The sequence below is a fragment of the Grammomys surdaster genome, unplaced genomic scaffold, assembly GCF_004785775.1.
Source record: "Grammomys surdaster isolate TR1022 unplaced genomic scaffold, NIH_TR_1.0 140, whole genome shotgun sequence".
NCBI lineage: Eukaryota > Metazoa > Chordata > Mammalia > Rodentia > Muridae > Grammomys > Grammomys surdaster.
In genome coordinates, this window is record NW_021604598.1 from 12688320 (window position 1) to 12702918 (window position 14599).

A 14599-nucleotide genomic window follows, 5' to 3' on the forward strand; every position below is an offset into this window, starting at 1 on the left:
ATACCACATTATATCGTACCTTTGCCCTTTGTTCTGTGTGCTGTTTTATTCTTGATGATACAGTTAACCCTTTGGCTATTCTACTGACTGCTGGCATTTTCTGTCAACGTACCACAAGCCATCTTATCTACTATCTACTTCATTACTAAGCACCTAGTCTGTTCTCTGTGGCTCATGAGTTTTGTGTAGGAGAGGCTAGGAAGGCTTTCCAAGGCTAGTCAAAGATGACAGAAATATTTTTTACTTCTGGTAGACATTTGTGTGTGCTTTCAAATTTTATTTTGCTTTATTTTTATTTTGTCGCTAATCTTTCTTTTCCTAGTTTTATTCTCCTTGAGAATTCCATACAATGTCTTTTGATCATATCCAATCTTCTCCCAAGCCCCTACAGAACAGTCCCCTCCTGTTTACACATGCAGTTCCATGTCCCTTTCCATTACCAGTCCCTACAAATCCAGCCCCTCCTATTTACTCACCAACTTCATGGTCCTTTCCATTTTTTAGACCCATCAAGTACAGTTTGTACTGTTCATAAGTTCTTGATGTGTGGCCTTTCACTTGGAGCATGGCAAACCTACCAACCTCTTAAAGAAAATGGAATCCTTCTCCCAGCACCAATCAGTTGCCCCCAGCTCCTTTGCTAGGAGAGGTGCTTCATGCCACTGTCCCCTCTCCAGGCTGGTGTTTTATGTGACTTGAGCTCCTACAGATTTTGTGCATATTGTCACAACTGCTTTGAGTTCATATGTGCAGCTGCCCTTCCATTTACAGAAAATACTGATTCCTTGTAGCCATTCTCCTGCCTCTGCACAGAATGCTGTCACTGAGGCATAGAGAACGCTGTCAGCAGAACACAAGACAATTTTTTAGACCTGGAGAAACATGCCCAGCCAAGTATGAGAAACTTACAGTTTTTCAGCTTTTAACATTTTCCTACTGTATTTGTCCACACAGACTATTGGCTCATCCACTCTGCCATCCCTGTGGCCATGTGCCAACACTATAGACACTGTAGACACTCTCAAAGGGGGTTATGTCTGCTTTACTTGGCTGTTGCTAGTTTACTTCCAAACTGTACAGCTTTGATGTGTGTTAGCATGTGCTTGTCTGAAATATTTAAACACTAAGTTTTGTGTATTTCCATTTCTGATATTTTTATCGTTGTTTTGCCATAGGATCACATTGTATAGGTCAGATTGGTTTCAAACCCATGATCCCCCTGTCTCAGCCACCAGAGTTCAAGGATTACCAGGATTTGCCACCAGGATTGGCTTCAGATCATCTTTATAATGAGTTAGGAGTCATGTTAAAAGGAAAAAAATATTTAAGATTTTGGTTGATTTACATGAATTTGTGACTTACTATTGTTGAGTGAATTACAATTTTAGTAACATTGAGTCACCTCGTTTAAGCCTAATGTGACCCTCTAATTTATTGTCAGTTTTGTATCTTACTATGTTCCCCAGCTTTCCCCTTCCTATACAAGGAAACAGTTCTCGTGAGATTTATTCATAGATATTTTGCTGTTATTAATATCAGTGTGGGGATTATTTTCATATTACTGATTTTGGTTTATTATGTTGGGGATATGAGTTCAGAATCATTCATTTTCAATGTTATTCGTGTGTATAGCTACTTTACTGAATTATTCTAGTAAATGTAATTATTGAGCTCATTCTCTTATAACTTTTTAGGAAAGCAATTACATTTGCTACAGTTTTTTTCCTTGTTGTAGTCAGTAACATGTCAAATTGTCAATTTCCATAAATGTCCCACAGCTATTTTAAAGCAATAAGTGTAGAATCCTTGCATTGCTGTTTACCCATTGTAAGTAAAACTTTTAGTAAGCTTCTGCAATGGTAGCTTGAATCTAATTTTCATTAAACACCACACACACACACACACACACACACACACACACACACACACACACTTTTCTTTTCCCTTTAAGAAAAATAAACACTATTTTCTCTTTTTCCTTGGGGTTCTGTCCAGTCTTAGGTTTATGAGTGCTGACTCATCAGCGTAAAATAGATTTGCAAATAAACAGAAGGCCAAGCAAGGGCTTTTACTGCTTTGACTCACTTGGTCATTTGACAGTCCCTTGAATACCTTTTGCTATTTCTGATCCTGGGCGATGTCTCCAAGCTTTGCTGGGCACTGGGCCCTCTGTCATCATTAAGGAGCAGACACTGAAAGGGCTTCACTTTTCTGATTTCTGAGTGGTATGTTTGGAGGAAAACTGCTGAGACTACCTAGGGCCAGCTGCATGGGCTTTGATGGCTGTATTGCTACTTTAGCAAGTATCCCTCTGCTTCTTAATTGCAGGTGGTGGGGCATGGGACAGGAGAGGCCACTGGGTGGGATCATGCCCGTTTTCCTCACTGTTTCACCGGGTTGAGGGCTCCCTGGCAATAGGTACCACTGAGGACCCTGCCTGTGTGTTGCCCTCTGGAGTTTGATCTTATTGTATCCTTTCCTGAACAAAGAAAAACACAGCAAACTCATTTCTCAGTCCCTTGCTGGGTCCCCTGAGCCTCCCACTCTTGTCTCCCTCTTTTTTCTGGAACTTTGCAGTAAGCCAGATGTTCCTGCACGTCTAGACTTAACTCTTCCAGCTGGGAACTCCCACAGCTGGGGTGATCTTTTAGAAATGTCACTGGCTCCTGCTGACCAGTCTTGAAGTAAAGATTATAAAATCCATCCAGGTCTGGAAGCACATACCATTTAGACGTATAGTCGCCACAGCACATCCTGCTCTTCAGGAAGTAGATGCATGAGGACCAGAAGTTGAAGGTTATCCTTGTCCAGTGAGTTGAAGTCCAACCTGGGCTACAGGGGGAGCCCATGTCTCAAATTATTAAAGATTAAAACTTTCATCTTGGCCCCTGGACAAGAGCTGTTCTAGGCCACTTGGGTTCTTGGCTTACCACGCTGTCACTCAGAACTAATCAAAATTGACTGTAAGAGTTCTTAACCAGGTCAGGTTCCACATCATACCAAGTCCACTCCTCTGCTAGACAGGGAAAGCTCCTACTTTCCACCTAGATTTCAGTTTAGACATCCTTCCTCTATGGAAGGATGGCCTAGGTTCATCTGTGCTGCCCACGCCTCTACCTTGTGGTACTTTTCAGACAGAATTTCATTCATTTTACCTGTACAGAAGTTCTCTGAGATTTGTAGATATTGGGTTTGCTTAATTTTAATGTGTGATTTCTTTTACTTGCAAACATTTATAATAATTTTTTTCACTCATGTGGGCACTAGAAAGTAAAGTTCTTTCTCTTGCATAATCCTCTACATCCCAGGAAGGCCAGAATCATGTATGGTTTTATTTCCTGGCATTTAGTGCTATTATTGGGCTGGACAAATAGTGAGCATGCCAATCAAAGACTACAAAACCATTCGAGGCAGCTTGAAACTATTAGCTATCTCAACACACTGAAAGTTTATTTCTTCCTTAAACACAGCGAGTGGGAACATTGCACTGTACTGAAGATAGTATAATATTTCCTTATTTCAAAGACTTTATTTAGAAAAATATTGTTATTCCATTCTGCCATTCCAAAAAGAAATGTTGACCTGGGTGATGGCTCAGTGGAGGTGAAGCACTTGCTATCCAAGCATGAGGCCAGGAGGTAGGAGTCATAGCATTTATGTCAATGCCAGACAAATTTGGAGACCCATCTAAACTCCTAGTATCTGGGAGGTGAAGTCAGGTGATCCCTAGAGCAAGCTTGTAAGCCAGAGTATGTGAACCGGCATAACCAGGTATGAGGCCTTGATTCAATATATGTAAGATGAAGGGAGACTGCAGAAGACACACCTCCACATGCATGCACACATATTTGTACCTACACACATGTGAACATCCATACACATGCACAAAAGAAATGTTACAGAAAGTATCAACTCATTCAAGCTTTTACTGTACACCTACAACAGCTTGCTCAGTATAAAGGAATAAAAGCAATTTTCTTTATTCCTTTAATATATGTGAAAATCCAGTATGACTTGCTTGGCACTTCACATGACCAGGATTCAACATCTATCAGTCCCACTGAAGCATGGGCTGAAATTGTAGCTATGGTATGTGTTTAGTATGAGAGGGTCCCTGTCAATCCTCACCATCAGAAATAAAAAAAAAGAATAGTATCTATAATAAAATTATATATTAAAAAAAAGCAAAGAGGTTAAGAAGGTGCACAAGAGAATGGTATTTACTTTAGCTCTGCATGTTGCAACCTGATTGTGACAGTGGACAGACACCTTCTGGTTGAAGAAAGAAATTTGAACTGCAGGAAATAGAGGCTGGAGACGCCTGAGCAGGAGCCGGGCCAGAGACAAACCAGCAAAAGAATTGCATTCATTTCAGAAATGGAAAAGTTTATGGGATACATTTCTGAAAACCCTTCAGAAGCTAGTAAAATATGTTTTACTATGTTTTCTCCAGCTTTTAAAACTCCACAGATGCAAAAGTGTGTGATAAAATGTGAAAATACATATCGGCAACTAATCGTTTACAGCAGGTTTAGTTGTAAGCAGAGAGAGCTGTGTGACTTCTTCTGGGCCAGATGTTCGGGGTCTGGACGACGCAGAGCAGGCACTTGAGGTTCTTTACAAAGATGGTATTTAGAAGAATGGCGACAGCCAACATTTGTGGCTCTGTATGTTGGCTATTTTGGCTCCCATCTTCTGGTATTCGTTCTGAAAGATTTATAATCCTTCTGGGAGTGTGGTCAGTGACAAGAGTCGAAGGAAATCCTGAAATGTGGAAAAACTAACTTTTCTTAATATAAAACTGTTCTAAAAAAAAAAATCAAAAACTCTCCCAAGCCTATAAATATGTTTCCAGATTTTCAGAAAAAAAAAGAAAGAAAAGTTGATTTACAGAATTTTTTTCTATAAGGCTCTAACTTCACACCAATAAATCTGAATCTTTTCTTTGATTTTGACAGTGGTCTGGAGATATAGAACTTAGAAATATATAAGATTGCACCCCATGGGTACTTCTTATAATAAATGGCTTTTAAAACTACATATGTCACCAATTGTAGTGTGAGTGTGACATAAAACTCAAAAGCAGAGAAGCAGCTAGGAGACAGGAAGAGAGTTGGACAAAATACACCAAGACTGAACAGAGTGTGAACCTGAAAATTCCACTAAAGAAAAGAAAAATGGCAGTTCTTCAGAAAAATCTAGATTATGCGCAACCAAAATATCCCAACAGTGTAGTCTGGGTCCCTGGCTGTGAGAGAGGCTGCAGATCCTGTCTCGTGTCAACATCCCTCCTATGGTCATCCCTGTTCAAACTGTCCCCAAAGACCTCACTCCACCTGCAGCTCTTGGTTTGAATTTCCAAACCTCTAGTAGAAGAAGCTGTCAGTGCCCTCAGTGCCCTCCTGGGACCTCCTGCTGCTTCCCCCCTTTTGTGTGTCATTTTGCTTCCATTACCTGCTGATGGACTGGATGACCTGCATACTCCTCTTGGTGGTTACTGCTTTTATTCTGCCTTTGTTTTCTAGATGAAAAGTAGAAATCAGTAGTACCTGAGAGTATTGTGCCCTCAAATACTGGAGTTACTAACCCAATGATAAGGAGAAGATTATTTATTATTTTGTACTTTAAAGCCAGATGTGGGTAAATGGTTACATTTTTCTTGACAGAAGAAAGAGTCATGAAGTTGTTAAACATACTTTACATGTAGGTCATGAACTGCTCTTTATACAAGGACGATCTGGATTACCCCAAGGGAAGAAAAATGGCCTGCAGCAGTGACATCACCACCTGTCAGTCTTTAAGAAGCACAGGGCATTTTCTTAGAACAAATAAGCAAGCGGGAATCTAAATCTTTACCTTTTCACCTTTTGATGTACACCATTAAATAATCCCCTCTTGGTTTCTTGTCTTAAAAGTAATAAGTGGTAGTAAGTTCACAGTGATGAATTGTGCATTACATGTGTGTGATATGAAGAGAAAGCTTACTGTTTGCTGTTTCTATTCTGTGTAGCCTTTATGTACTATCCATTACATAAACGTGTATCTTTGATTGCTAATTTTTATATTCATATGTTAAAATATGGACTAGTAGAAAATATGTTTCATAAATATGTTTTTAAATGTAAATATACAACATTTATATTCTGTGCTTTCTACATCTGTCAGTCTGCTTTATGATACTTTGACACAATATTGGGACTTATTAAAGAAAAGATATATAGTTCTCACCATTTTGGAGGCTAAGACATCATCCAGTACCAGGTATTGGCATCTGGTAATGACCTCCTTGCTGTGTCCTTTAGTAAAAGGACACTGGCAGAGAGAGGCCATATCCATGCTAACTAGCCCACTCTGCAGTGTCATTAACCCCTTCATGAAGGCGAGGTCCCCTTTACCTCATTCATATCTCAGGTGTTCTAGTGTCAGTGACTTATAGAATTACATTCTTTTTACTACAGCCCTCTCTGTGTCCACTTTAAGTCCTACTGTTCTGCTATTGTCCATGAGGTTTCCCTCTCCCCAGTTTCTCTATCAGATTTTTTAATGTATGTATGTGAAGGGAAAACATGTTTTTCCTCTACTGTTCCCTGAAAGTCAACATAGAAGACTTTTGTGACTTCAGAGAGTGTGAGAGTTTCCACCGTATAGAAGACTGCCTCTTCTGTAACTGAATGGCTCCAATTGAGGCACTCCAAGATGGCCTCAAGCTTCTGATGCCCGAGATAAAGCCAGCTGTGACCCTTGCTTCTTTCTGGTTATAAACAGGATTCTCACAACACCCCCATCAAATTTGTTGAACCTTCTAGAATAGCTCACAGACCTCAGGAAAACATGCTCCCTGGCCGTTCCAGTTTGTTTTCTATTGTAGTAAATACCATGACTAAAAGCATCTCAGTCAGGGAGGAAAGGATTTACAGCTTACAGTCTGTCATGATGGGAAGTCATGGCAGGAACTCAAGGCAGGAACACGGAGGCAAGAACTAAAGCAGAAGCCATGGAGGAGTGCTGCTAATTGGCTGTTTCCTCATGGCTTACTCACCTTGCCTCCTTATATAACCCAGGGCCACTAGCCCAGGACAGGTACCACAGGTGGTGAGTGGGTTGGGTCCTTTCACATCAGCCATCAATCATTAGTCATGAAACACACCACAGGCATGCCTATAGTCCACTCTGTGGGGGCCTTTTCTCAACTGAGGTTTCTGCTTCCCAGATGACCCTACCTTGTACAAGCTTATAAAAACTCATCAGCATACAGGTTTATTATAAAGAATGCTACAGAGCTCATGACAAGCTATAATGGTCTGGGGCTTCTCAGCCCTTTCTGGGCATACTCCTTCCACCCCAGGAACACCATGTTCTTTGGGAATTTTTTTTTTAATGGAGACTGATGAATTTTTTTCCATCAATGAGTAACTTAACCTCAAGGCCTGCTCCCCTTCCCAAGGCTAACTGGTAAAGCTACAATTTCCAGCCCTGATGGTTACCATTATCCTCTTGAGAATGGCTAGAATCCTGACCCCAAACAAAGGAGATCAGCCAATCCATTAGCATGTAAAAGACATTTATCTCTTTGAAGATTACAAAGATTTAAGAATTATATGCCAGCCAACTCAGCAAAGACCAAATGCACAGTCTTAGTAAGAGCAATTTTCAGATGTAGATTTCATGGCCCAGTGTAACTAATTAAGAACTGGGGGATCATTTACCACCTCAACATACAACTTCCATCTTTCAGTTGCTCTCTGAAGGTGTGCCCCTGGACTCTATTTAATGCCTTCATATCACCCATTGTTGCAGCTGTTTAAAGGAAGCCCCAGTAAATGTTGGTGCTTAATTGGAATAACATTTTATGACGCTCACTACGGCTTTTCCATGCCTTTGCTCACCATAATTTATTTAACAAATTATAACCCACTCAGAGAACTTTAAAATTTTTATGTGCCATGTGTGGGGAGACTTGTTTCCTAGCTTGCAGAGTTGTCTGTATGGGGATGTGGCTTTATTTAACCTCTATATGGCATTGTGTCTTCTTCCTAGGGGGGAAATCAGACAGCAACCGTGATTGCCTTGTGTTCCATGAGGGATTTCAACCTAGCTCAAGAGACCTGTCAACTGGCAATTAGAGACGTTGGAGGTCTTGAAGTCTTAATAAATCTGCTTGATACAGATGAAGTCAAGTGCAAGGTAAGAACTTTGTCACAATGGCGAGAAGTCCCATCCACCCACAGTTCTCTTGAAAGCTCTGGGTGTCTACCACATCTGTCTGCCTCACTGTCATTCACTGTCATTGCTAATGATCCAGGAGCTGCACTTAATTTTCTCCCTCATTTACTTGCCCTCTCTTCCTCCAGTTGCTTGTGCTTTTGGAAAGAGAAGTTGCTTGTGCTTTTTCCTTCATATATATATATATATATATATATATATATATATATGTGAAGGAAAAAGTATAAAGGGTATGTGTAATCTTCAGGGATGGAAAATATTTCTTAAAAAACCTTAATTGGGGACGGCTCTTAGGTAGACTTAGACTTTGAAAAACAGCATGACACTGGGTATATATTAAACTCTCAATCATCTGTCACTTCCCCCCTAGATTGGTTCATTAAAAATCCTGAAGGAAATCAGTCATAATCCTCAAATCAGACGTAATATTGTTGACCTTGGGGGTCTACCAATTATGGTAAATATACTTGATTCTCCACACAAGAGTCTTAAGTGTTTGTCAGCTGAGACGATAGCAAATGTTGCCAAGTTCAAGAGAGCTCGGCGGGCAGTGAGGCAGCACGGAGGCATTACAAAGCTGGTGAGTACCACCATTGTCATCTTCAGATACAAGCAGACACCTACACAGCCCTTCCTTCTGGTCTTATCTGATGCTCTGTGCATCTAGTCATCATGATGTGTGGCTTGAGAATCTTTTGTTTTGTTTTGTAGCATGTCTTTAAGAATGATGTAAATATATTTACATTAGCAAGGGCCATAAAATAAAGTTCAAACCTCAATTTCTTTTTCCCATTAATTAATTAATAATTAATTAACTTACTTTAAATCTGATCACAGCTCCTTCCCTCCTTCCCTCCCAGTCCCACCTTCACATACCCCACTCATCTTCCCTTCTCTATGAAGGGATAGCCCCCTCATGGGTTACCAACCCCTTCTGGCCCATCAAGCTGCAGGAAGACTAGGTGTATCCTCTCGCACTGAGGCCAGACCAGACAGCCCAGCTAAGGGAAAGATATCCAAAGGGAGGCAACAGCATCAGGGTCAGCCTCCACTCCATTTGTTAGGGGACCCACATGTTGCACATCTGCTACCTATGTCTTGGGGGCCTAGTTCTAGCCCATTCATGCTCTTTGATTGATGGTGCAGTTTCTGGGCTTTGTATGTCTTTGTAGGTTGACTTTGTAGGTCTTCCTGTGGAGTCCTTAACCCCTATGGTTCCCTCAATCCTCCCTTACACTCTTCCACAAGACTCCCTGAGCTCTGTCTAATGTTTGGCTATGGGTCTCTGCATCTATTACCATTAGCTGCTGGATGAATCCTCTCAGAGGACAGTGATGCTAGGCTCCTGTCTTTGAACATATCAGAGTATCATTAATAGTGTCAGGGGTTGGCTCTCTCCCATGGGATTGGTCAGTCATTGGTTGACCACTCTCTCAATCTCTGCTCCATCTTTATCCCTGCACATCTTGCAGGCAGAACAAATTTTGGGTCAAAGGCTTTATGAGTGGGTTAATGTCCCACTCTCTCCACTGTAAGTCCCACCTGCCCCTATTTCTGCTTCTAGGAATCTCAGGTAGGATCACCTCCATAGACTACTGGGAGCCTCAGGTCTGCCAAATCCCCTGTGAAATTGAGCCCATAGCTCAATTTTCAAATAATAGAGAATTTAAAAAAATATTGTCACTCATGGCACTGGATGGAATCCACTGCAATATTAGAGAGAACAGAAGGTGCTAATACCAAGGCATCATTGTAGCTCAGTGATAGAGTGATGTCCACTATGGGAGAGAGCATGGGCTTAACTCCCGGAATGATGGAGAGAGTCTGTGGAGGTAGAAGTGTGAGGATAAAAGCAGGCAGAGGACAGGGGAGAAGGAGGAGAAAGGGTGAAGTCTGTGGTACTAGGTGGTCTCAGGAGCCCCAGCTTCTGATGTCCTGAGTCACATCAGGACTCTTCTCCATGGGCACAGTCCAACTGTATTGTCAGTTAGAAAACAGCAGAAAGCAGCCTGGGTGTGAATGGTTTTCACTCAGTTAATGTTTGTTGAATGCATCTGAAAAGTGTCTGTATTCAGCAGCAGCACTGTGTTTTTAGAAGATTGATAGCAAAAATGGAATATATATTGTTTAATAGTATATCAAATCTTAACAGGATCAAACTATTGGTAATTATGATACCAAAATCTAAAAAACTGCCAACCACACAGAAATCTATATATACAATTAGAAATGTACACTAAGAATGTATGCAAGGAGTTGGTCAGAGAGATATCTTGGAGTGACTGTTGAGTTTTCAGGGGAAAGCTGTAGAAATGAAGAAAAACGTGGATTTCCTGTTACATTTTTTCAACTTGTTTTCTGTGTATAAGACTTACCTTAGTCATCAGGAAAAATGATTATTTCAGTAACTACCCTCAAAAGGAAAAGCCTGTGTTCAAATTCTTGTCTCTCTATCAAAGACTTTAGAAAAGTAAGTGTAGGGGACAGAGTGATAGCTAAGTGGGTAGGAGTGCTTGTCAGCAACCTGGCAACCTGGGTTTAATCCTGGAACACACACGATGGAAGAGGAGCACCAACTCTCACATGTTGTTCTCTGACCTGCACACACGCACCAACACACACAGAGGAAGGGGGGACAGGAGAAGAAATGAATTATAATTAAAACTTTTAAAAGTAAATGTAGTGCTGATCTCAGCAGCCATGTTAAACTGGATGAAGTCACATGTATCTGTCATCCTGGCACTCATATGGTGAGATCAGATAAGAGAGGGAAATCCCCAGAAGCTCTCAGACCAGCTAGTTGGTCCACACTGCAGGACACAAGAAACCCTGCCTTGAACAAGATAGAAGTGAGAACTGACAAGAGATTATCCTCTGACCTCCAAAAATGCATCAAGTCACACCCATGCCTACAGTTACAGATGAACACACACATACACATACCACACATCAAGCATACACAGATTTAAATCTTGAACGTCAATAATTACTGTAAGTATTAAATTATGAGATAGACTGGTATAGCTGTTCATGAAAATAATTCCCATAAATAATAAGAATAAAAAAATAAGTGAAATAAGGGGGCCTTTGAATCTCACATCACACTTGTGAACCTAGTATTTATCCAATTGCACTAACCTAATAAGATAATGATGTACATTTTATTGTGATTTGAAGTAGCAAGCAATTTAGCGATAGGGATAGTCAGTATTGGATGCCTGCTTTGAGATCTTGGCTTGAGAATGTGGCAGTGTGTGCAGGGTACAGACAGAAATAAATATACATCTCTACCATAAGGATGCCACAATTGAGTAGTGGTGAGTGTCAGACAGGAAGAACGCAGCTCTCTAAAGTACTGTGTACATATTAGGCATCAAACTGAAGCCAGCCAGCCCTGGGAATGGTGGGGAAATAAAGGAGGGGGGCAGACAGTTTTTCTAGAAGGGGAAAGTCGGGCAGGGCTGGAGGGAGCTGTTGTTTCATGGCTTGTGGAAGGTGTTGGGTAGGCAGACACCAGGAAAGGCACTTCAGGAAGATGAGGCAAAGGCTGACATGGTAAACTTCAAAGTTGCTGCTGGTTTTATGTGGCCAAACCCATGGTAAGATGGCTGGAGTAGAGATGAAGACAGAAGAGTGTGCTGCTCACCATGGAGCTGCATCTGAAGAGTTGGGGGTTTTTAAGAAGTTTGAAGTCTGACCTTTAGAGGGATAATGAGAATAACTGTCACAGGGAGACTTTGTACGGCTATCTGCCCTGTGGACAGCCCCATCATCTTAGAATTCTCTTTCTGCATGTGATCTCTTTAGTAGTTCACAGCTGAAAGCTGTGGCTATACTCAGTCTTCCCACCCTGTACTCCATTGTCCTTTGAGCCATAACTAACCTAAGAATTTAGAATTGAGATCGAGGGTCTGTTTAGGTGTGGATATTCCCTCCTAAATTTGGCATGGGTGTTTGTGACTATGTGTGAATAATCATGGAGTTTGGCTAGTGAGTAAGAAGAAAGAGTAGATATAATAATGACCTCTATATCCTAAGATAAAGATAGTGAGCCCAAAGAAGGACAGATAACATCCTCTGGGGAAGCCTGGCTTTAGTTCCTCTACAGGGCACCCTGACCTACTGCTATATGCCTTTAGTAAATTGCTTTGCTTTAATGTCTTCAGTGATTTGATCACTAAAAAGCAAGACAGGAACACACTGGCAATTTAATTTAATGAGTTCTGGTATCATGTGTGCATAGCTGTGCCCTCTCTTCCATGGTTTTAAGAGGCATAAGCCATCGAACTTGCTTTGCAAAACCTTACTGGCTTTGGAGAGCTTGGGTTTCTGAAACACTGGCAGTGATAATGTGGGTTATAGTGGTGGTGGTGGTGTGGTATTATTGCTTATAAAGAGGTTTTGTCCTACAGTCTAGGCTAGCTTCAAACTTCTTAGCCCAGATTAATTTTAGATTCTCAATCCTGTCTTTGACTCCTGAGTGCTGAGATTATAGGTATGGACCATTGTGCCTGATTTACAAATAATAATATAAGTTCTAGTGCTGTACCAAAAATTACTATCTTGGTATTTTTCTCAAAGGAAGAAAGTATGAGTGCCCAGAGGAAAATGGTTTGGGATGAATGATTTGTTCCTTTGTTTCCACTCCCTATACTTTAAACATACTATTTAAAATAGGTTTACTTGTGACGGAGTTAGTTATGGTAGGACAAGATTATTATGGGGACTGGATTCACAGTTATTGTAAAGACTTCTGTGTTTGGGCTGGTGGGATGGCTCGGTGGGTCAAGGCACTTGCTGCCAAGCCTGATACCCTGAGTTCAATCTTTAGGACATATCATGGAAGGAAATAGCTGGTTCCTGCAAGTTGTCCATTGACCTGCACACATGTATCTTGGTATGCACATGTCCATACAGGTATACACATGCACACACATACAACACACACGTAAATGGCCCCAAATGATAAAAAACAAAATGGAGGTTATATATATATTATATACATCTATTTTCCTAGGTTGCTCTATTGGACTGTGGACAGAATTCAACCGAGCAGACTCAGCCAAGCCTGTATGAAACCAGGGATGTAGAAGTGGCTCGATGTGGGGCTTTGGCACTCTGGAGCTGCAGTAAGAGTCACTCGAACAAGGAAGCCATTCGCAAAGCTGGAGGCATCCCCTTGTTGGCTCGACTACTGAAGACTTCACATGAAAACATGCTCATTCCAGTGGTTGGGACATTGCAAGAATGTGCATCAGAGGTGCCCAAACCATTCTGAGTTTTGTTTGTCCTTCTTTTCTTCCATCCATGGTTGTTCTGTATGTGCACATGGTTATGAATGTGTACATGTGTGCTCACATGTGTTGGGCACATGCATGTGGGTGCACACGCGTGTGTGTGTACAATGAAGCCAGTCTCTAATATTGAATGTCTTACTGGATTGCTCTCCACTTTATTTTTTGAGGCAGAGTTTCTTGCTGAACCTTAAGCTTGCTACTTTGGCTCATCTAGCCAGCTAGCTTGCCCTGGGAATCTCCTGCTGCTGTCTCACAAGTACTGAAATTATAGATAGGCCTCTGTGCCCACCTGGTTTTTAACTGGACCCTGGTAATTGGAACTCTGTGCTCATGCTTGTGTGCTAAGCACTGAACCCTCCTGCCAGCCCACTCTTTCTTTCTTTAGTTAACAAAATAATCTTCAAGTTTGTCATGAAAGTTAAGGAAGACATTTCTCCAAATGTCTTCTTTTAAAGAGAGAAAGAAAATCAGATTAATAATCTACTAACTGAATCAGAACTTGTGACATGTTGTTTCCAATGTTGGATAGTTCTTCTCTCGTTGGACAGATATGGAATGCTTGGACTTTGGTGTTTGAGCCGTTTGTTCAATGTGGTCATTCACAAATGTACATGATTATAGTCATATTATACATTCATAAATATTTATGTTTTTATCTTCTAGGAAAATTACCGAGCTGCCATTAAGGCAGAGAGGATCATAGAGAACCTCGTGAAGAACTTGAACAGCGAGAACGAGCAGCTCCAGGAGCATTGTGCCATGGCCATCTACCAGGTGGGGCTGGCTCTCCACACTGGGTCGCCTTGCTCCTGTAATTAAAGGCAGAATTTCTAACCATGCAATCGTCCCCTCCTCTGGGAGCTGTGTTCCTTTTTGTACTGTGTCTCAAATATCTGGTAGAAAAGGGAGAGGAAAGACGGGTTTGAGCTCATCGCTACAGACCATTTTGGTGAAGTATTGATTGTAGAGCAGCCTAGTTCACAGTGCAGGGGAAAGTGATGGAGGCTGTTTTTGTCAGTGTAGACAAGGAAGGAGAGAGAGAGAGAGAGAGAGAGAGAGAGAGAGAGAGAGAGAGAGAG

The 14599-nt window shown here is 41.3% G+C and overlaps 1 protein-coding gene across 1 annotated transcript in view; it reads left to right on the top strand.

Moving 5' to 3' along the window:
* The window catches only part of Armc4 (armadillo repeat containing 4), a 159810-nt gene that overhangs the window by 38759 nt on the left and 106452 nt on the right, over positions 1-14599 (top strand). The window contains exons 12-15 of the mRNA XM_028763922.1: positions 8038-8184; positions 8594-8803; positions 13241-13483; positions 14184-14294. Coding sequence (XP_028619755.1) covers positions 8038-8184; positions 8594-8803; positions 13241-13483; positions 14184-14294 — 711 coding nt within the window. The remainder of the gene's footprint in view (positions 1-8037; positions 8185-8593; positions 8804-13240; positions 13484-14183; positions 14295-14599) is intronic.